The sequence below is a fragment of the Eubalaena glacialis genome, chromosome 17 (genome assembly GCF_028564815.1).
Source record: "Eubalaena glacialis isolate mEubGla1 chromosome 17, mEubGla1.1.hap2.+ XY, whole genome shotgun sequence".
Classification (NCBI taxonomy): Eukaryota; Metazoa; Chordata; class Mammalia; order Artiodactyla; family Balaenidae; genus Eubalaena; species Eubalaena glacialis.
Window position 1 is genome coordinate 24,979,488 of NC_083732.1, and position 24,195 is coordinate 25,003,682.

A 24,195-nucleotide genomic window follows, 5' to 3' on the forward strand; every position below is an offset into this window, starting at 1 on the left:
GCTTCATTGGAACAGTAATTCTTGTCTGTTTTACGTACTACGGTAGCCTCAGAATCTAGAATAGTGCCTAGGAAATAGTAGGTACTTAATAATTACCTTATCAGGAAGTCTCTCCTTTTCTCCCGACCAAAACAGGCTTGCTTTTTAGAAGGATAATCCTGGTGACACTATGGAAGTTGGTTTGTCCCATGCCTGGAACGCTCTCTTTCTGGCTTATCCTTTCAGTCTCACCTTAACTATAACCTGTTCACAGAGGCTTTTCTGGACCCTGGTATCTAACATGGATCTCCAGAGACTTGCTGCAACCAGCTGAGATACTGAGATAGTGAACACACTGAGGATTTAAATGTGCATGTCAGGCATTTAAAGGTAAGCCCTGGGGCTGTCAGAAGGTGAGCTCCGATGAGGCAGGAGTTTGTCTTTCTTCTATTGCTGCTTCTCAGGGGCTGGCACATAGTAAGTGCTCAGTAAATATTTATGGACTGAATCAATAAGTGGTTTTTCTGTGGTTTCCTTTGTTTTCCTGTTAGCTTGTTTCTCTACTTTGATGTTGCAATTAGTATTATTTTTTTATTTTGGACTTGAGCATTTAAAGCTGTTTGCTTTGAACGCCTTGTCTGTTTTAGAAGACAACTCTGCCAGGTTGTGGTGCCGTTTATCTACATGTCAGATGTTTCCCCTCCTCCGCTGGCCATCAATTTTGGAGCTGGTTTAGCTTGGAGGACATCCCTACCTTGTCACTCTGCCATCTCTTCAGAAATTCAGTCACAGAGAGGCTTTTGGGAGGAGAAGAGCTCAAGTATAAAATCCTAAGAGTTTATAAACACTAGTCTAAGAGAGGCTCATAGGATTATGGATGATAGAGAGGTATGAGAATTCAAATCAGATCAGACATTTATTTAATGCTTGCTGTGTGCAGGAAACTGTGGTATATGCCATGGGGAACACTTAGAAGTTAAACCGTGCCTCAAAGGGCAAGGGGGGCAGCTGGGAAAGATGCTCTCTGCTCCAGAATGATCACATTTGAGATGACATCAGGACACACAGATGGAGAAATCTTGGAAGCAGATGTGATGCCTGGTAAACAGTTGGCTCTGGAGCCCTCAAGGTCCAGCCTTGAGATTTTAAGAATCATCTTAGATGAAAGCAAATATTCAGAATGGTGACTTTAAGGGACAGTAATGTCTTGTGTCATTAAAAAAATTAAAAACAATCATAGTGCAGTTTCACAGAGGTAGAAAGGTAGACCAATGAACGGTTTTTAACAATAGCAAACAAGGGTGGAGTGTGTCTGGCTCAACTTAACTAGGGTTTCAGAATTTTCCAGTACCCTTCATGAACACACGTCCTAGAATTGGCAGCCCACCTCTGGCAGAACTGCCAAAACGACTCCATTCCATAAATGACTGAACATCGACCAAATTGCTGAGCCCCAGAAAGTCAGTTTCCCCAGGTAGCCCAGGTGGGAAACCTGATTCTGTGATCCAAAGACTCAGGACAAACTTTCAACTGAAAGCCTCAGCACACAGAATGGAGTTGGGCCGTACAGCTCTGGGAAAGGAGAGGAAATTCCCCCACGTGGTGAGAAATGAAGGAGGAGTTTGAAACCGAGATGTCTGGCTCTTCCTGCTTTTCCCTCGAGGTTGCCATCATTACTTTGTATCATGTGCGAGAAAGCAAAGCCCCAGGGTGAGCTCAGACTCAGACATGGTGCATGGGTTTGCAATGTTCATCGTGAGAGTCAAGGGTGCGTTAAGGGTGATTTGGGCTCAAGACTGTGACGGGAAGCAAACTCCTTAAACCGTCGATAGTCTAGGAGTAAGTGAGGATAGTAACCTACTGTACAGGGAGGCATTGGTTCCTTAGAAATAAGCAGGTCAGTCCAGGGCAAATTTGGAACAGGGTAAGTACTTATAATTGCACAGATGCGATGGGGCCGAAGAAGGGAGCATGGGAAAGGCCCAGGGGTGTGTGTGTCAGGTCCGGGGGGTCTTATAAGAGGAAATTTGTGGGTTTGGGGGTATCATGGAGTTGAGGGCACAAACACAAATGATACAGGAGCATGCCAAAGAGAACCCTCCCTCGCTTCACCTTTTGGCCTCCAGGTCTGTCTTTGGTGATTAGGAAAGGGGCAACCAGGGTCAGATGCTGACCAAAGCCATTTGCTCTGAGACCTCCTGCTGGGTTACACCCCTTTCTGCCCTCAAGCAGGTGGGCTCTGCTCATGGCCTGGGGCATTATTTGCTCTCAGCTTGCATTTCTTCACAGGAATGGCTGGCCCTGTGGGTAGATGTGACCAACATTTTACCAGGCTTGTGAAAAGGGTCTGTTAGCATTTACAGAGCATTTAGCATCTTCCAGTGCCATGCTCAGTACCTCATTGGGGATGACCAAGACGACCTTGTTAGTAGGTTCTATACTATGATCCCTCACTTCTTAGGTGGAAACAGGGGCACAGAGAAGTCCCACAGCTTCCTCAAAGTCACCACGGGGCTGGGACTCAAACTCAGGTCCTTTTCTGCAGAGCCTGTGACTCTAATCACTCCACTCCACAGCCTGCTCGTCAGGCACGACCTCCTTCCTGCCAGGTGGTGAGTTGGTTGTCAAAACCTTCAAACCCTGCTGATGCCCTAAGGGTATGTAAATTAGCCATTCTTGATCTTCCCAAATAGTAAATGAATTTTAACAAGCTTTTGTGTAAAACTGAACTTTATTGCAATTAAAAAAGAACAAAGATAAGTGCCTTTAATTACAATGTACCTGCTATTTACATGTAATTATACTTTTATATACAGCTTGAGTAAGGTTCATTACATGTAAACTGTAAGATATGACAAGTTGAACTCCAACCTTTTGGGAACATTCAGCATAGAAATACTATGGGCAGAAATACACAGAAAACAAATATCTATTTCAGTTCCTTAGGTACCATTACTGGATAAATGATCAAGATCTGGCCACAGAAGAGAATTGTAAATATGCATCAAGTTGAAACTTATTCTTACCATGACTAACAGTATTGCTATTATTTAAACCCTAAACATAATTAATAATTGGATCATTAAAAACAACACAATTTCAACTTATATAGCACCTTTCTTACAGAATTCAAAGCATTTGTATTTATATCTCATTTGTCCCCATAACATCCCTATGAGGTAGGCAATGGTTGGTATCATTATCCCCATTTTGTATATGGAGAAACTGAGGCACAGAGTAGTTAATCATTTGCTCAAGGTCACACAATAAAGTCAATGCTGGAACGGGGACCACAGAGCCATGAGTTCATCTCCAAAACCAATGCTTCTCTTTAAACTAAATTGTCCCCTCTGAGAATTTAATTCAATACTTCATTTTTCCAAGACATAAAAACGTGCATTTTTTTCCTCCCATAAAAACTGTTGAAATACTATAGGCAAGAAACAAACACTCTGGGGCAGATGTCAGACTGATGCTATGTTCTTCTAGAAAGAGTTTATGGAAGTCTCTTGTTGGTTTTGTTTTTTCATTACTAGGAGTTTCTTTCCCCAGTTTTAAAAAAAGTTAGAATGAAACATATTTGAAAGAATGCACCTAGTTACCTACAAATTATAGCTTTAGTAGCCATATTATGCCATGCACAAACCAGGTTTATTCCTGAGTTTACAAAGAAGAAAATACCTAAACAATAATTTAAGTCTTTGAGATATTCTTTCTCAATCTTATATACATTTACGGTGTGCTTCTCAAGAGACTCAGAGTGGTAGGTAGGGCATTGGAATAAAACATTTTCCAGAGTCACACACACAGGGGCAGGAAGTCTTTCCCACATCACTTAGTTCAAATTTTACTTCTAATTCCTGCCCTACCCACCCCCTGAGAATCAAATATGTAGTGGGTACTCAGAAAAAAATAAAGAAAAATTTTTAAAAAGTGTCAAAAATCTGAGGCATACAGGACTCTTTCAAACGCCTGTTGATGTGGATGTAAAATTCAACTTCCCCAACATGTTCCGCGAGCTTCTCCCTGAGAGCTAAGCACTGCTGATGGTGCCACCAAATCTCCAGGACATCAGGAGGCAGCCGTGGAGTGGCCCACAAGAGTTAAGTTTCGAGCATGGCTCCAGGAAAAACAGAGCAGCTTATATTTAAAAAGATGAATGCGAAAAAAGCAAGCACACTTACTGGATGGGTCATGATCATCATGTCAGGTTTATCTATGGGCTTGACATTAAAAATACATAAAAACTTGTCAAAGGAATGTTCAAAGACTGACTCAGGCCTTTGGTTCTAGTCTCTTCGCCTAGGGAAAGGCACTGCTGTCTGTCAGGGAAGCCTTTACTACCTAAATGAGGAGCTAAAATTACATTTCTTTTTCTCCTTAAGCTTAAAAAAGGAAAAGGACAGAGTTTATTTACACTCATGGTTTCCCACTTGTTGAGTTAAAAAAACAAACAAAACAAAATAAAGTAAAACCAGACGTTGCAACAAGTCTGTTCTGAAATGCAGGCTCCAGGGGCCAAGACTGGTCTGTCTCTTTTAGCCTTAACTGTCCTGTGAAGGGTGCCTAACTGGTATACTAGATAGGCTTTTAAGAATTAAATGTATAGGGCTTCCCTGGTGGCGCAGTGGTTGAGAATCTGCCTGCCAATGCAGGGGACACAGGTTTGAGCCCTGGTCTGGGAAGATGCCACATGCCGTGGAGCAACTAGGCCCGTGAGCCACAACCACTGAGCCTGCGCGTCTGGAGCCTGTGCTCCGCAACAGGAGAGGCCGCGATAGTGAGAGGCCCGCGCACCGCGATGAAGAGTGGCCCCCGCTCGCCGCAGCTAGAGAAAGCCCTCGCACAGAAACGAAGACCCAACACAGCCAAAAATAAATAAATAAAAAATAAAAATAAAGGAATTCCTTTAAAAAAAATGTATAATGAGAATGAACAGATATCTGTTCTGTTAATTTGGAAAAAAATATTACACTCTAGAATACCCATTCAAATAAGCTATGATGAGAGCGAAGGTTAAAAAAATCAAAACTAAACACATCCTGGATCCTCAGGTGTGCAGAACGCGAGACCCTCAGCCACTGGATCACCTAACATCACCGAACATCAGGGATTTTGCCTATACATGGCCAAGTTATGTTCAACATCTGGTAACTCCAGAGTTCGATGCTTGAACATTCTCATTTCCTTGAGACCTGGAGAGGAGCTCAAACTAGTTATAACTCACGTAACTCATAAGCACTGTCTCAGGGGGTGGGGTGCAATAGCTACATGGCTAAGAAATGTTACACATAATTTACTTTAGAAGTGATTAATTCTTACAGGAAAGAGGCTTTTTTTTTTCCTCTCAAAATAATCAGTGCCCTTCTACTTTATGGGTAGCTATTGGTCTGCTGTTCCAGGGATTTCCCTTCAATCTCAATACCTTGTAGGGGGTCCGTGAGTTCACCTGGTTAGAGCGCAGGGCTCATTTTTCTGCATCTGTGAGTCTGAGTCCTCAACAGAATTCTTAAAAAGTTCTTCTCCATGGCTCCTTAGCGCCAACCATTCTCACGAAAGATGTGGGCAAGAGTGTACATGGTTTAGCAAAGTTCATGGCAAGTAACACCCAGCATCTGCTTCCCCAGGTGGATCTGTGCCTTATCGAGATAGCCCATGATGCTGGAAAACGTGAGCTGGGCAGAGCTGTCTTCATGCCAGGAGGTGCTGGGGAACAGTTCCATGCTGCCAGGCCGGGTCTGTGATACTGAAGATTGTAACTGGTATTAGAAAAGAGGGAATGGAATGTCCTGGGAGTAGCAGACAGAGAGGGGCCGGGGTGGTGCTATGCAAGGTGACAGAAGGTTTAAACATTCCCAATATTGAATACAACTTTCCCACTCTTTTGTGAATTGGACAATTTGACCATTCCAAAGACCTTTTTGAGACAATGAGTCACAATGATGCTAACTGTCATGAATTATTTTTGAGTAACAGGAGTACTTTGAAAATGATTGGGACCACCTAACAGATAATATGTCACTTTTTTGGGAAACTATTTTTATGAGGAAAAAAATGCACGCACAGTGAAATGCAAATTCCTATTTGTTTAGTTATATTTCAAACTCCCCCTGAAAACATGAGGCGTGTTAATACAATGCAATGTTTAAGAGGTAATGACATTAAAATATTTTACTGTTGCCAATTTAATATACAGAAGTCTGAGGAATGACAATTACCAACCTTTACAATCCATTACACAAGGTGATCTGAGACAGAGCACAATACATTTTAAAAAAACACCCACAGTATATAAGTGGCGAGCAAAGAAAAGTCAAATCTAACTGCATTAAGATAAATGATTACCAAATTGAATGCTTTTAAAAAAATTGCCTTTTTTAAGCAAAAGTTGTATTTCTCATTTCATCTGGCATTAAGAAAAATCTGAACTACTATTTCCTAGTTAAATAGAAGAAGAACCTGGAAAAACAATGAAATACTTTATAAATATCAGAGACTGGATGTAAATACAACTTTAAAATGAGCAGTAGAAAAAAAAAACCCCTTTATGAATGTTTGTTCTCTTCTGGACCATGATTTTATTTAATTTACTTTGGTGATTCCAGATGAAGACTCTAATTTAACACAGTTTCTGGATTGATCTCTTCTAGTCAAACACTTCCTAAGTGTATACAACTCATCTAATGATACTGTCAGGAATAATGTATTTAAGAAAAGGTACAACACAGAGCAAGAAAATACTACTACAGGACACGAAATTTAGACTTCACTGCAAATAAAGCCATATTTGATATTATAGACACATGTTCCTACTTTCACATCAGTCACTTATTAACACCAAACATTACATTTTAACTTTTCCCAGTTACACAGTACAATAAGCCTGTCAAGATTTCCAGGAAATAACCATCGGTACCTACTGTGCTTCCCGCAGCCAAAGCTAAGCTAGCTGGGTACCAGAAATCAACACCTTCAGAAGAACGGCATCACGAGAACACATGGACTCATGGCAACTATTACAAGGAGCATTTACTCATTTACAAAATCCTAAGTCAGTCTTGGACTGAGGCTCTGGGATTCTAGCCATGTTACATCACCATCTCAGAGTGGCTCTTCTACACATCATCCTCCACCACTGCCTGTTGATTCTGTGCTAAAATCTCATGGTTTTTGAAGACAGTGAAATAAAATGCCCTCATGTAATAACGGGTCCCTGCTTCTGCCCCCCGGTGGGCAGGTTACCTGGCCATGGCGCCATCCTGGCTCATGGGGCTCTTGTTGCCTTCGGCCAAATCTGTCCTCAAACGCCTGTCTGAAGAGGACACCTATTTTCATTTCCTTTTGTCAGGTTGAATATGTAGGGAGTCGCATGAATAAAACTATTTAAACGTACCACTGTTTTTCAGCTAAGAGAATGATGGACCTAATTTAAAATCTGAATTCATTAACTAGAAAAATGCAATGAGGGCAACTTAAGATGGTTTTCCTGTAATTACCAAATGAAAATGATTGGAGAACTGTTTCTTCTATTCTGCTTTTATGACAATAGTCATTACACTAGTAGGATAAACACTCAAAATAAATGACAGGATGTATCCTAATTAATTAAGCACCAGAGCGACTTTATATATATACACATGTGTATATATGGATGTGTGTGTGTATCATATATATATATATATATATATATATATATATGATACACACACACAACATCATATATATACAACATATATATATATTTTTATATAGTTACTGGTAAAAGTAAGTAAATGCTCTAATTCGAAAAATGAAAATCAAATATGAGAAACAGTTCTAGTGACATGCTGAGGTTAAATTTCAGTTCTTTGTGTTTACTTATTGTTAATTTAGCACTCAATTAGAATTAACTCTTGGATTTTAAAGGCAGAGAAATCAGTAATTAGCCTTTTTCCCACAAAGAGCGGTACCCTCAAAAGCTTTAATAGCCCTAATGATGTAATTTAATGCAGGGCAGGAAAAAAAATTTGTGGCAAACATATTTGCAAAAATTACTTTCTTCTAGAATTTAAAATTTCCTCAAACATTTCACATAAAACAGGTTACACTTCCCTGCTGACAATATTTGAGAAATAGTAAAAGCAGCACAAAATTCTTCAAAACTTTCAAAATATCTGAATAAAAACAAAGATTCTACTTTTAGGCAAGATAGGTTTATAATTCTGATTTATAAGATGAAGAAAATTTCCTAAAACTTATTTTTATCTTTTTGTATAATTTCACCTACCTAGGTTATTATAGTTGAATGCATACATAATATGGGTGTCAAAATTTTAAAGATATAGTAAACTCTTTTTTTTTTATAATATCCTTTCATATATTTAAACTATGTAGCATTTAATTCAAGATGAAATTTTTTTTTAAAAGAAGCCATAGGCTTCCAACTCAAAGATTCTAGCACAAACTTTCAACAAATAAAGTAAAAAGTGATGAAGTTTATGAAATACTGTACTTTAGGGTCCAAACAGTGATGCTACATCAATAAATATACTTCAGTAAGTTACCCAGTGTTCTAAAGAGCAGAGCCACCTCCTGAAGTTTATTCTGTTTCTCCCTCCCCCCCACACTCATGGACTGTGCTATCACTTATTCTTTTAGGATTTGTTCTGGAGGGCCTTAGAGTTCCTTTTAATACTTTATATCACAACTTATTCTTAGCACAGGTTTTCAAGTCAAGAGAGATATTTCATTGCATACTTTATGGCCATAAGGCATAGCCTTGGTTTTGAAACTTCTGGGGGGATTCTGATAATGAAATTTCAAGATGATATGACTATTTATAAAGAGCTTCTCAACCTAGAAATGGTTTTACCCTTTAGAGATCATACCCACTTCCCTGGCAATAAGTAAGACATCATGAATTACAAATTTTGAGCAGTCAGGGGCTCCTAAGGGACAAGCCTGCAGCATGCACAATGCTAGGTGTGCAGTGTGACATGGCTGTCACCAGGTACAAAGCAACCCCACAAAGTCAAGATTGTCGGGTCAAACTCATTCATACTAAGCGATGAGACTCACTGGGCGAACCAGTGCTTACAAAGGATGTGAATTCAGAGAGCATGGGGCCTTGCACCTTCCTGATAAATTTCTCCCTAATCCAAGGTTATTCTGCCATGATCTTTTGATCAATGATGATTGTGCTTATACACATGAAGTCTTCATGGGAGAGACCAGGCTGACTAAAAAATAACGACAACCAACCAATTTACCCCAACCGAGCTGCTTTACAATTTCAGAAACATATTACAGAGCAGTCACAAAAATCAAGCCATGAATGCAAGGAATGGAAAAAACATGCCCGGGAGCTGGTCCCTACAATTTTCAAGATGCTTCATCCTCCCAATTGCATTCTTTATCATAATGAGTGAAAACAGCAAGATTATTCAATCTGGAAAGTCACAGATGTCACAGCAGTACAGAATAATTGCCTCTTTTTATTTTTCTTTAGCAGTGTAGGAAAAGCTCCTTTTCTGTAGCCCACACTGCATAATAGCACTTCAACCAGGTTCATTTTAAAATGAAAAGTGAACAAGCTTCCCAATGTTGGCCTTATAAAATCTAGAGAGATGATTAAATTCAAACCAGGCTGAGCTCTCAATCTGAGTAATTTCAGCAACTGATTTTTGTAAAATGAAGGGAAAAAAAAGTCCCAATAGGCAATTTACATTTGCAAGCACCAGGCTGCAGAATTCATCACCTTTTTCTTAAAAAAGTAGCTAAAACTTAATGAAATTATAATACCTTCTTGAGGTTAATTGTTCACAGTCATCCCTAGTCATATCTTGTTCCTCCTTCCATTTTTACCATGTCAAATATTTCAGTACTTCCCACCACAAACCATTGAAAATGATCATTTATGTTTATTCCACTTGTTTCTCCAGTGAGCCAGATGATTTGACCAGGAGCTCCAAGTACCATTTGAAAAGTCAAGTCTTTAAAAGCCTTCAGTGTTTTCAACACTTGGTTAGAAAAAAGGTAACAACTACTCATAATTATCCAGTTTATGTGCTTTATGGTGTCTTTTCAAAATGAGAATACAAATCATTGTACATCAAATCAAAATAGTTAATATACATTTTATCTGGCACTTTCTAGAAATTAGGCGTTAAACATAAAATACCTTATAAATTTATATAACAAAAATAAATGTTTATATTTTAATCTCCGATAGATTACCTTAGGGGAGCAGTTCGTGTATGAAATCCCGCATGGCCGGTGTGGCAGCGGGGATCATCAGAAATACACATTCAAGTTCACAGCCCTTGGGAAATGGAAGCCGTGGCTGCCATCCAAACATGTGGTCTGTGTCCCAACATAGAGATTAAGGCTCTCTGTTTTAGAGGAATGAGCTCTGGGCTAAAAGAAGTATGGAAGTACCACGATATTCATTGAAAATACTGAAAAGGCTCTGAAGAGTTTCAAATACTGGGGAAAAAACCATTTTGACTATAAAAATAAAATAAAGCATCTAACAATGACTTCAAGTACTTTGGGAGAGGCTGCTGACATGGACTGCCCAAATCGGAAGGAATAAAGAGCTAAGAAGCTCAAGGGGCATCTCCAATCCTACCCACCGGCCGGGCCCGGTTCCCAGGGGCAGCTGCTGGAAGGGGACTGGGGAGCGGTAGGAAAGCAGCAACCACAATTTCTTACCATAGAAAAACACCCACGTTGAAGGCAAAGGCCAGGCTGGTGGGAGAATATCCTTGGAATGAACCATGATAAATCGGAAGATTTCAAGGGGAAGAAAGCCATTCATTTTACCATTAGTAGCAGGCAGCAGAAAGGGGAGAGAGGGAGAGAAAGCCGGCTTCTGTGAGTGGCAGTGTTTCCGGCAGGTCAGCTGTGATTTTTGATGAGTGCTGTTCTTCCTTGCTGGGTGGCTTTCTTCACAAAGAGGGTGAGACCACTGACAGCTGGGATCCTTCCAGAGGGTGTGGGCATATGAGGGAAGTGTGCTTGGGTGTGCCAGTGCCCTGGCAGTAGGATGTGTACCTCACTGTTCCCCAAACTGAGAAGCAGTTTCGGCATCTCCAGTCATCTTCCATTTCCGAAAGCAGCATATGAAGCGTGGTTGACACCGCTTCTTGTGTTCTGCAGCAGCACTGGCCCTGCCGGCTGGTCCTATGCTGGCTGGGCTGTCTTCCGGGCTGCTAGAGCCTGGTGATGTCTCGGCATTGCTGCAGGTCCCCGATGCTCTCGTAGTCATTCTCCTTTGGGAAAAGGCCGTGGTGGCTGTTGGTCTCCGGGGCAGCCTTCTCTTCCTCTCTGTTTAGAGTCTGTATTGCTTCGTAATCTGGCTCGGGCTCCTCGCCGCTGGGCCTCCCTGCTGCTGGAAGAGTGCTGACACTGTTGGGAATTTTCTCAAAGTCTTTAAGAGTAGCATAGAGATCGTTACAGGAAGAGGGCGACCTCGGAGCGGCTCCTTGGATGGAGGTATAGGTGGACTCTGGCGCTTTAAGTGACTGTCCTGATTTGTTCCCTGGCTGTCCTTTTTTATGTACTGATGAATACATTGCCGAGATCTAGAAAACAAAGGGTGAAATGAATAAACAAGCTTCAAGCTTGATTTCTCCCTCCCCCTTTTTAGTGATAAGCTAGATTTTTAGGACTATGGGTTTGTGTGTGTGTCCCTTTAAGACTTTATTGAGATATTATTGACACACAACACATATAAGTTTAAGGTGCGCAATAGGATGATTTGATACACATATTGTGAAATGATTACCACAATAAGGTTAGTTAACAACTCCATTACCGTAATTGCCGTTTTTTTGGTGTGTAGTGATAACATTTAAGTACTATTCTCTTAACAACTTTCAAGTATATAATACAGTATTGTTAATTCTAGTCACCATGCTGTACATTATGTTCCCAGAACTTATTATAGATGGAAGTTTGACCCTTTGACTAACATCTCCCCATTTCCCCCAGTCCCCAGGCTGTGGCAACCACCATTCTACTCTATGTCTATGAGTTTGGCTTTTTTAGATTCCACATATATGTGAGAACATACAGTATTTGTCTTTCTCTGTCAGACTTATTTGACTTAGCATAATGCCCTCCAAGTCCATCTATGTTGCTGCAAATGGCAGGATTTTCTTCTTCTTTACGGCTGAATACTATTCCATTACGTACGTATATGTGTGTGTATAAAACTACATTTTCTTTATCCATTCATCCATTGATGGACACGTGGGTTGTTTCCATGACTTGGCTATCGTGAATAATGCTGCAATGAGCATGGGTGTACAGATATCTCTTCAAGACAGTGGTTTCACTTCCTTTGACTACATACCCAAAAATGGGTTCTTCATTATCTGTGCTAATCCTGGAGTACGTAACTACAGGACAATTACATGTGTTATCTACAACTTTGTAAGTAGCATAATTCTATGAAAACCAGGTCCTCTCTGGGTCTCCTGAGGGGTTTGAGGAGAGCAGGGGGAGTGGGCAGCTCAAGACCCCCAGGACCTGACCACAGAGACAATCAACTTATGGGATGCTCTTTCCTATGGGAAAAGCGGGCTATTTTCCAAGCACACCTACTCAGTCTCACTAATGTACCTCATGTAGCCACAAATATCAGGAGAGATTTCATTTTCTTTGATAGAAAAATGGATGATAGAGTAAATGGACTGATTAAGGGATTTGGGAGGTATTGTTTTATTGTTAGAAATCATGTTTGGAAATAGGTAAGCATATCCTTCATTACCTGTATTTATCTTTGCCACAGCGATTGATTTATTCAAACACCCAGGAAATAAATGAACATACTTCCTGACAGATGCTTGGCTTTGCAAGTACAGGGAGAGATGTCCTGTTCTCACACATCTCACATACTGTGCAGGAAGCTTCCAGCTGGCCTCCAAAGCTTCTTAAGACACGCCTGCCGCATGTTAACTGGTCATTTGCATGAGGACTTTTCACTACAGGCTGGTGGCTCAGATTTGCCAGGCCTTGACAAGCCAAAGGTTTTGAGTCAGAGAAATAATCTTTGGGAAACTCTTGCCCTGTTGATCTGACCATTTTCAGGACTGTTAAATTAACATTCTCACCTTAGAGGTTTTAGGGAAAATATTACTCTCAAAATGAAGAATTAGAATTTCTTTCCATTTAGGAAGAATTAAAAAAAATCCTCTGCTTTTCATAGGGAGGTGCAAACATATGGAACTTTTTATTTATAAGGTGTTCCAAGCCAAAAATGTGGACAGATTATAAAGGGGTAAGTCATGGATGACAGTGATGAAGGGAACCAGCATCCTAGATATTTATTCCTCACCTTCAGGGGTAACATCAGGAGGACAAACACACCTTTACCTGTGAGAGTAATGAGAGCTGACCCCTCACCACCATTTCTGTTTCTCTTCCCTACTTTCTTCCCCATGGTCCCTGCCATTAATGCCCCCCACTCTTTGTAAGTACTTGGGTCTTCTTGGTCTTTATAGTCTTTTTTTTTTTTTTTTTAATTATAGGCTCTTTCATTAACTTACAACTTAATACTATCTCTGAGCATGAACCAAATGTGCAGAAGATGTCATTTGAAATTTGAACTCTTATCAACGTTTCTCAAGTCTTCTAATATTCCTTTTGAATATCTGTCTCCTATGACTATTATTTTTATTTTGTATAAATAAAAGGTTTCTCTTCAAGCCCCCTTGCTATTTAGCTTTGCAATTTTTCTCTTTAAAATCTTTCATCATTATTATTTGGTCTGTAAATTGTTATTATGTTCTCATAAATTACTCCATTTTCCCCATTTCTCTCCTTTTTATATTCAACCCTTCCCCCATCATTCTGTTAAATTGGGATAATAGTACTTAAAATTCAGGTCTCAGTTTCAGTCTGGACTGTCTAACATTATATTACATGAATATAAAAATAAATGATTTCCATATTTATTTTTTCTAAATCTTCTTCCTAAAATGAATATACAGGAATCATAGTTCTTTATTCTATGTTAAACATTCATCAGTATAACAAGGTCCTATTTTCAAAAGCCACAAACAAATGTAAGATAAGAAGAAAAGTAACTTAAAATTTTACTGTCTTAATTTATTTTAAAGGATTAGTTTCCAGATCTTTTATATTCTATTTTCTCCCCCCCCCCCCTTTTTTCTTGGCTGCACGGCTTGTGGGATCTTAGTTCCCTGATCAGGGATTGAACCTGCGCCTTCGGCAGTGAAAGCACAGAGTCCTAACCACTGGACCACCAGGGAATTCCCATATTTCTTATACCAAATGCGATGGCTCCGGGACAGTGAAAAACGCTGGAGGAGGCAAAGGAGCTGCCACAGGTCCTGGGAGGAGGGTCCTGCCTTAGTCTCATGAGGGGAGGAGGGCCCAGTGGAGATGGAGAGGGGTCGGGGGGTGCATGAAAGTTACTTTGGAGGTGGAACTGAAGGGACTTGCTACTGACTGCATCTGAGGACAGTGAGGAAAATGGGGTGTTAAGGATGACCCCAGGGTTTTGGCTTGTGCAACCAGGTGGATAGATGGCAGGTCCATTCCGTGGAGCAGGAAACATGGAGGGGGTTGGGCAACATCACCTAAGGAAAGCACTTCTGCTCCTTCAACTTTCAATGTGGGATTGTAGTCTAGCTTCATATTTTAATACTCAGAGTCCTATATGGGAAGTGATGTACCAGCATATGTACATTGCTTTTGTACATGTACAAAATTTACTGAGCTAGGCATTCCAGAAAGAGGCTATATGTAGCTAGATAAATTAAGGTGTTCAGCTCTCTCTGAGTCTAGCTTGACATAATAACACAATAAATACTGGCTTTTACAATTTTAATGCTCACTGAAAGTTTAACCAGTGAATCTTTAGCCCTGGTGCTTGGGAGAATATATCATCCTTTCTTGCTGGTGGCCATGTCTGACTCTACTTCCAAGCTGGACGTGTACTTCCTGAAGTTCCCTGCTCTCAGCCTCCCAAATTCCTAAGCCCTTCTCCCTCTGTCTCCCAGCCTGGAGCAAATTCTCTACACCCACCTGCTCCAATTTCCTGTATTTTCCAACCCACTATTAACTTCCTTCTAAAGGGGACTTCCTGACTGATTAAAGCTCCCACACTTAACATTTCTCTCTTCTCATTCCTCTTTTCTCCCCTCCCCTTTCTATTTTTGTCTGCTCCTTCTTCCCTACTGAGTTTTCTTTACTTAGCTGACCTGTTCATCGTGTCCTCTTTCTTGTCTTACCATCTGCCGGTCACTCTCTCTGAGCCATTATAAAGCCAACATCCCCAAACCCTGATCTCCAACCATATGCTTAAGAGTGTCCTTTAGCTTTCTCAGACAAAGGGTAACATGACAGTGCATTTACTCAAGGAAGGAGGTGCTATTCTCTATTACATGAGCTTTCTGGTTATTTAAAAACTAACAAAACTCACCTCTTCTTCTGTGAGAGTTGGGTCTTCTTCCCGGGACTTGTATGACAACGAACTAAATCTCTGTTAGAAGAAACATAAACCAAGAGAAGGGAGTTTGAAGTCAATAATCTAACCTTTCTTGTGCATACGCTTTGATCCATCTATCTACAAAAATGTTTTCAAATGATTTTTAGAGAAGAAATTATTTTCTACCAAGAAATTATATAAAGCACCTGAGGAATAAACACGTAAAAAGTATGTTTTTGCATACCCAGTAGTATTACACTTAGAGAAACTTCTTCTGATTTTTTATTTGAATCTGTAGGTACAAATAAAGCAAACAGTTATGCAGACTACTGTTTCAATTCCTAATTGTCACTGAAGGATTGATCATCAATGAAAGATGGAAAGACTGATTAAGAAAAAAACATGGTTCCTTTATCAAATGCCTGAATTTTATATTTCTACAGTTTGCCTGAGTCATCAGGAAGATTCTTAAGTCATCTGGAAACTTTTCACAGCTAGTGGAGAAATCAGCTCACATTTTGTGGCTTGCTCCCTGCCTCATTTCTCAATGATTTTGGTTCCTGGTTCACTGATTCTGTCTCTAACGCATCTCCTGCCTGAATTCTTGCTGACTGCAACAAACACAGATCCTTCCAAGCCTGCCCCAGCTCCCTGACCTCCCTGCCCCGACCGTGTCCTCCCCCCCCACCTCACTGCTCACTCTCCCAGCTACATCTCAGACTTCTCTTACCCTAAACAGCCACCCCACCATCCCATCTCCTTGCAATCCCCTTCAGACCAGCACGCCTCGATCAAGCTCACTCCTCCCATAACCCAGTTCCTACAATCCTGCAAAACTTTTTTCCGTGTGTCGCTTCTCCTTGGCGTCCTTCCTTTCTGCCCTGTCAAACTCCACTGTCATACTTTAAATACTCCACTCCCTTCCTGGTCACTGGTGAACTCAGCCCTCAAGTGAGTCCTTAATGCTGCTCTGAACCCTTCTGTCACCTGGTCCCTGGTCTCCTAGCTCCCTACTTCACATCTTCCCCTCTCTTCCCAAACTCCCAACACCTCCTCACCCATCCTCATCCTTAGCTGAGGACCTTGAGAAAACTGAACGAAACAAGAGAAATTTCTATAAACTTTTACCTCCCCCACCTGCCCCCAGTCTCTGCATTCATGTATCTTCCTTCCTGTCAGTTGCCACAGATGAACTTTCCATGCTTCTCCTTATAAGGTGATCCCTTCCTCCTGTGCACTAGATTCTGACCCCTCACACCCACTCATGGATGTAAGCTCCAGCATCTCTCCCATTTTGTCTACATCATCAGCTTTCCCCTCTCTGTGGAGTCATCCCCAGCCATGTAAAAACAGGCTATTTATTCTAAAAACAAAACCAATCCACCTTCTTCCAGTTCTATTACTCCTTCCTTTATAGTAAAACCTCTTAAGAGAGCTGTCTAAAAAAGTCACTCAAATAATTTTTCTCTTCCTATTCTCTCTCTAAACCCATTTCAGTCTAGTTTCTGCCTCTTCACTTCAGTGAAGCAGCTCTCGTCAAGGACACTGATGTCTACCGTGTAACTGATCTCTCCTGACCCACCTGCTGCATCTGATGCAGGGGTCACTCCTTCCTCCCTGAAAGTTTGCCCTTGGCTTCTAGGACACTGTACTTTCCTGTTTTTCTCTCCTATTTTGCTCTCTTCTGCTGGTTCCTTTTCTTTCCTGGACCTGTGTCCTTGGAGCTCTTCTAGGTCCCATTCACACGTACTCATGCAGTGATCTCATCTGATGTCAGCTTTGAAAACAAATGTCTGCTGCTGACTTCTAAATGTACAAACCCAGCCCAGGCCCTTCCTCATAAACCTGTCCCTCCATCCAGCTGTTCTCTGACATCTCTACTTTGATGACCAATATCTATCTCAAACCAATATGTCCAGCCCTGAACACCCAAGTTTCCTCCCAAATCTGCTCTGCCTACGGTCCTTCTTACTTCAGTTAATGGCAATTCCATCCTTCCAGTGGCTCAGGCCAAACCCCGGACTCGTTGCTTCCTCTTTCTTTCATCCACATCTGGTCTATCAACAAATCTCCTGGCGCTAGTTTCGTGTCTCTCGTTACTTCTGCTGCGCTTGCCCTGATCCGAGCCACCTTGTCTCTTGTCTTGCTTATTAGAATGGCTACCCAATTGGTCTCCTTGCTTCCATTCTTCATAGGTGAATTTCAGCTCCATCAGAGGGATCCTTTCCAGACCCAGACTAAGCCATTCTTCTGCTCAAGGCTTTCGAGTGACCCCACTGTATTCAGATTATAAGCCGAGGCCATACAGGGTTGGGGCCCTGCTTACCTTTCTTCCTACTCCTCTTAGCGTTGCTCTCCCCTCTCCAGCCACGCCCACCCCTTCCTCTTTCCTGGAGAGGCCGGGCCTGCTCTGGCCTCAGGACCTTCACACTGGCCATTCCCTCTACTTCATTTGCTCTGCCCCCCCCAAAATGTGTACCAACTCACTCTCTCACCTCCTTTAACATTTTGTTCAAATGACCCTTCACAGCCAGGCATACCCTGACCACTCTATTCACAACTGTGCTCCCACCCAACTTTCCCAATGCCCCGGATTCTGTTCTAATTCTTTCCTTTAAACTTTAAAGCCTTCTAAGATACCACATACTTTACTTACATACGTATTTATGTCTCTATCTCCTCACTAAAATGTAAGCTCCATGGGGGCAGAGATTTTTGTTCATTTATATGTTTTGTTCACTAGTGTATTCCCAGCACCTATATCATGTGGCTTATAGTAGGTGCTCATTAAAATCTTTTTGCAAATAAATGCATGAATATTAAACATTTCAAGTTCTCCCAATCACTTAAAATTAGGATGGTTTATATGGAGATGATGGATTATTCATTCCTGTATTACTCTAGAAAGGTAATCTGCTTCCCAGATGGATATTTCCAGTTTCTAATGTGATATCTGGAGAATTGCTTACTTAGCAGTGGTTAGACAGTCAACTCTCTTACCTTTCAAATGCTTGTAAGTAAAGAAGTTTTAACTGCTTTAGGCAGCATAAATGTCACATTGGTTTTATTACCTTTAGTTATACAAAGGGCAAAAAATTAGGCTGCATTTTTGCATTTTACAAATATATTCATAAATACTTTACTGAGGCTCTCAATGGCTGACTTTACAGGTAAAACGAAAAGCTGAAATGCATTCAGAGAACACTACACAGAATGACTCCTTGGTATAAGCTATATAACCCTAGCCAGGCCTCCCCTTTTGATCATGAATGCCACAAGTTTTTCAAGGCTACTATTGACTGACTAGTCCCTACTTGGCCTTCCTACCAAAATTTGAGAAGAGAACGCTACTTTTTTCTCTGCAGAGAATGGAAATTAGATATCAGTTGCCTAAAGAAGGTAGGGCCCAGTTTAAATCCCAAGGAAATGCTGACAGCTGGAGATGTGAATCCCAAGCTATTGTGGCTCAGACATCAGCTTATGAGACACCCACGGAGAAGGCTCGGGGATTGTTAGTACATTTTAGAGCTCCGTTGAATAGCTACACTTAAGAGCTACAGGTTATTATTTAGAAATTGTCACAAAATAAAATCTCTTACTTGATTCATATAAAAGTCTATACATAATCAGATACGCCCAGTGGCACCTGTGAACTGGTCCCCTCTGTCTGTTCCTGTGCTCTGATTTCTGGGACCCGGGGAGCGGGGAGATCACCCCACTGCCTGGGGTGGTAACAAGTGGAAGAGGCTAAATGGGTGGCAAAGAGTCTCGTCTTTCCAGTTTTTGGTCTTCAAGATGAAGAAAATAATACTTGCCCCAATTAGACATGATGCAAAAACTGGAAAATATCCAAGGAAGGTGCCAAGAGAGAAGTAGTTTGTAAACATGAGCTTTCAGTATTTTATTACTTGGAGGGGGAAAAAAAAGTCAAACACAGCTTACACGAAAACAGCATCCACCATTCAACGCACGTGAAGGTGGTAGCATGTATTCCTTAGAACAACGTGCAAGCAAAAGCCCCAAGATCAGCTAGACGCCCAATTGTGACACAAGCTCTGAAACCAATGTGCCGGAGCCCACCTTGTTGGTTTCACTGGTCCCCTCGGCAGCGCCTTCTTCTCCTGCTTTACTCTCTGCCTGCTCCTGAAGGTTTTCATTCTCATCCAGAAGTTTAATGGGGACAGGGGGTGGCGCCTCCTCTTCTGGATCACATGGATTTCCAAGAGTACTCTCTGCATTAGCACTTTGTCGACACTTTTTGTTTCTGTCCACAGAGGCGTATTCGGCAAAGTCTGTTTTGCCACTGGTCTGGGGCCCCAGAAGCTCCTTCACAGTGGAAGTTGACTTCGACCTGCTGCTGTGGCCCCGAGCCGAGTGGGTGGCGGCTGTCACCTCCTTAATTTCTTTCACGGTTTCATACAAGCAGTCCTCCACCATATTTTCTTGTGAGGCACTGTCCTTGAGCACTTCATACGGCCCCTCCATCCCCAGACCCTGGTCCCCGTCCGTGCTTTCTCCATTGAGCGTCGTGTCCACTTCACTCTCAGGAGGAATTCTGGGCAACTCCCGGCTCTGATGACACTTTGGCTTCCCTGTGCTGTCCTGGGAGTCCAGCAGATCTGAAGCTGAGGTCTGGACTTCCTCGTAATGCTGCATGCAGGTCATGGTGCTGTCTTCTGAAAGAACTAAAGCAGTGGGAGTATTAAAAGTGGAGGAAGACAATTTCTGACATAATTATTACAGTGAATCAGATGATGTCAAGTTAGGTGAAATCAAGGTGCTGGCTTTTTATTTGACTTGAGGCTGTAAATTACAGATGTTTTGACTGTTAGTGGATATTCTTATTTCAATCACAGTGTAAACTAAAGCCATCCATTACATCTTTCCAATACAGTATTTAATAAATTGTCTTGGCTATCAATTTGGGTCACAGTTATACAGTATTTGTTGTTACTCCTGATGGGCTTCTTGTAGGCAGTGTCCAAAGTGACCAGAGGATGAAAGTGACACTGCATAGGGCCAAACTGTGGGAGGCTGGGCTCCAAAGGGGTGGCATGTGTGGCAGCCACTCTCCTGGCCCTACTGGCCTCCTCTTGTGTGGAGGGAATACCTGGGAGCCATCCATCCCCCTTCACAGGTCACTTTGTTTGACAGACAATGGAAACAATGGGGCAAAAATGTGCCCAAAGCAGTATCCCAAAGGGTCCGCCTACCCTGTGCCTCTTTCAAGCTCTTCCTTCCATCTTACTGGCTCCCAGCGCCAACATTTTTACCTCAAATTAGACAATTCGTATTTGAAATTCTTAGATTGCTACAGAAATGTTACTGCGTGGAACCATTCAGTCATCCCTTTGTCAAATGTTTTTTGAGTGCCTCCTAGGTGCCAGGGATGGTTGAAGTGCTGGGGATACATCATTCATCAATGAGGTCCAATGAGTACCCTTTGGGTACTTACACTGCAGTGAGCCAGTTATTAAATTACTGTCTCGCCACTGTATGTTCTTTATATACTATATATTCTTTATATATGTAAGTGTATGTAAGTGTAAATATATACTTAAACATGTATTTGTACTGGTATATTCATATATATTTACTTTTTTCCTTATATATCATATATATTCTTTACATCTGTGTGTGTGGGTTTATAACTTACAGTTTTTAACCCACTTGTTTTTACTGACTAGACTGGGATTCTCTAAGACCCATGTCTAATGCATGGTTGACCCCACTATGCTTTTACATGAAAAACTAAATGAGTGAAAGAAGAAATAAAGTGCTCACCTCTTGTCCTGAAAAAAAAAAAAAGACTACTTCCTTTTAGGGGGACTAGAAATAGTGTCCCTGAAGAGTATCTGGGGAAAATGATAATGGATCCCTCGTCGGAAGTTACCATCACTACCCACTGTGTTCTAAATACTTGATCATCAAGGAGGGGGTGAACTTTTGCCCTCTGGACTTAGATGTCTGTGTCACGGCGGACAGAGAACGGGCACTGGAGTCTGAAGCCTCCGGTGTCAATCCTGACTGTCCCACAGTTCCCTTGTCTGTAAATGGAGGTAAGAGGAGGATTTGCTACCCCAGGTGAAAGCGCTCTGTAAACTGGGGAGTGGAAATGTAGCTGTGACTTGTCAGCAAGCACATCCTGGGCGTGAAACAGGCAGCGTGCAGAGTGGTCCTAAGGGTGTACCCAGGAGTCAGATCGAGGGTTCAAATTATAGATCCCCAGAGCACTGACCATAACATCTTAGGCAAGTTATTAACCTCTCTGTGTCAGACAGAATAATGCTCCCCCCTCCCCACCAGGCATCCACGTCCTAATCCCTGGATTCTGTGAGTGTGTTTCATTCCACGGCAAGGGAGGAATTAAGGATACTGATGAACTATTAGCTGATCTTGAGATGGGGAGGAGCCTGGGGCATCCAGGTGGGCCCAGTGTAATTATGAGGGTCCTTATAAGTGAAAGACGGAGGCAGGAGAGTAGGAGAGAGACTTGAAGATGGAGGGAAGTCCAGGACCAAGGAATGCAAGAGGCTTCTAGCAGCGGAAGCAGGCAAGGAACTAGATTCTTCCCTAGAGCCTTGGGGAAGAAGCGCAGCCCTGCTGATACTTTGATTTTAGCCCAGGGAGACCCGGTTCAGACTCTGACCTCCAGAGCTCCAAGTTAATAAACCTGTGTTCTTCTAAGGCACTAAGTTTGTGGTAATTTGTTGCAGCAGCAATGTTTCAGTTGCCTCATCTGTAAATTGTGACGAGTAATAATCCCTACCTTACAGGGTAGTAATATTAGTCATAGTAATCTTATAGTTGTTAGCATAAATGAGTTAGTACACATACAAATCTTAGAGCAATGGCACACAGAAGCCAATTCATAGATATTAACTTTTCATCCAAATGAGATTTTTTTTGGCTAAAACTGGTAGTAATACAAAAGGTGAGCAAGAACAAACACATTTCCTAGTTTTTGAGCTACATTTTCTGAAACCTAGCCCTTTCTCAGGTGATGAGGCCTGCATGGAAAGCTGGTATTTCTGCAGAACTTACTGTCACCATTGGTGAGTGCCCCATTCTGTTCGCTGCTGGCAGGCGCGTCCGTGGCCAGGCTGGTAACTGAACGGCTGAACATCTCCTTGTCGGAAGGCTGCAAAAACAAAGGCACCAAAAGAATCAGACTGCGTGGCAGAGGGGAATATCCACGGCTTTTTTTTGGGGTGGGGGGGTTATTTTTTTAAATTAATTAATTAATTAATTAATTTTTTTTGCCAAACCGCACAGCTTGTGGGATCTTAGTTCCCCAACCAGGGATTGAACCCTGGCCCTCGGCAGTGAGAGTGCAGAGTCCTAACCACTGGACCGCCGGGGAATTCCCTCCATGGCTTCTTCTAAAAATTAAAACAACAACAACAAAACCCAAATCTGCTGCTTAGATTTAAATTGAGCGAAACGAAATAAAATCGAGTTCCTCAGTTGTACTAGTCACATTTCAAGGGCTCAATGGCCACACGTGGATAGTGGTTACCCTATCAGGGCAGTTACAGAACACTTCCATCTTGGTGGAAGGTTCTATTGGACAGGGCCGTCCTGGGAATCTTCCGAGGCCGCCATCCACAGAGCTTCCCATCTGGTAATCACAAATAGGCTATGGTAGGTTGTGGGGTATCAGGTCCCTTAGCTCAAGGTGAGGGGGACCAGAAGCCCCAGGGCTGATCAGAATCAGCTCCAGCAGAGAGAGACCTCATCCTTCTCCCAGGGGTGCCAGAAACGTTACCCTTTTTAAGGGTGTGTCATGCCGAGGAAAACATCACCTTTGTCATCTGAAGGGAAGGGACTTAAATCTGATCAAAGATAATGTCACTGATGTCTGAGACTCATAATCAGCCAAGTCTCTGCTTCAAGGTTCACCAAAACCATCATATGCTAAAAAGTAGGTTTGCAAACCTTTCCTATTCTCACAAACAAATTCAGGACACTTGGAGGGAAGAATGGCATTGATTGTTTTCTACTGGGCTAGCATGGGTGGACAGTACATGGCATGATATGCCAGGCTGAGCTACAGCTATGACTAGTCTGAAGGTAAGTTGGTAGCTCACATATTTCTTGAAATATGCAGCTGGTCCCACGTAGCAGCTGAATCACTGCTGATGTGATCTGTACCCCCATCCCGCTCATGGAATGCACGGCCTACGGGACCCAGGAAGCCACACCGGACCATGTTTCAGGAGTCCACCTGGGAAGTTCTGATGTAAATAGCACCACAACATTGGCTAGCTGGCTTCACAAATTCTCTGACTCGGGAACCAAGTAATAATAACAGAGAGCAAACAGTTCATGCTGCGTCATGATCCAAATGTTTACTGGGAGTCAGCTATTTCAATCCCGTGCAGCCCATGAGATGCGTCGTTGTGTTAGGTTGCAGGGCGGCTGCAGACGCAGGTGCCCATGCACAGAAATGACGTCACCCCTGGGCAGGAGTCAGCTGTGGGGGAGGACGGCTCCCAGGTGGGCCCATAACAGCACAATCAATCTGTCACAGCTGAATTATCATACTCTAAGCTCTCACCACCATTTCTTCTCTTAGCTTCTACGAGAAAACGCCTGCTGGAGCTCCAAACACAGAAGCCAGGAGGGAGCCTCCCTCTCACTGCAGCTTCAGATGCAGCCATGGGACACCCCCCGCCGGCCTTTTTCACCTTAGGATTTAAAGGCAGCTCCTCTGGGGCTGTGGAGCGATCGGTGTGTGTCGGGGTGTGTGTCAGAGCCGGGATCAGGGGTGGGGA

At 42.2% G+C, this 24,195-nt stretch overlaps 1 protein-coding gene across 1 annotated transcript in view; it reads right to left on the reverse strand.

Moving 5' to 3' along the window:
• Nucleotides 1-11,171: 11,171 nt before the first annotated feature.
• PAG1 (phosphoprotein membrane anchor with glycosphingolipid microdomains 1) overlaps nucleotides 11,172-24,195 on the reverse strand; it is a 147,130-nt gene continuing 134,106 nt past the window's right edge. The window contains exons 6-9 of the mRNA XM_061171837.1: nucleotides 22,463-22,559; nucleotides 19,499-20,103; nucleotides 15,413-15,472; nucleotides 11,172-11,543 (exon numbers count right to left, since the gene is read on the reverse strand). Of these exons, the coding sequence (XP_061027820.1) occupies nucleotides 11,172-11,543; nucleotides 15,413-15,472; nucleotides 19,499-20,103; nucleotides 22,463-22,559 (1,134 nt within the window). The remainder of the gene's footprint in view (nucleotides 11,544-15,412; nucleotides 15,473-19,498; nucleotides 20,104-22,462; nucleotides 22,560-24,195) is intronic.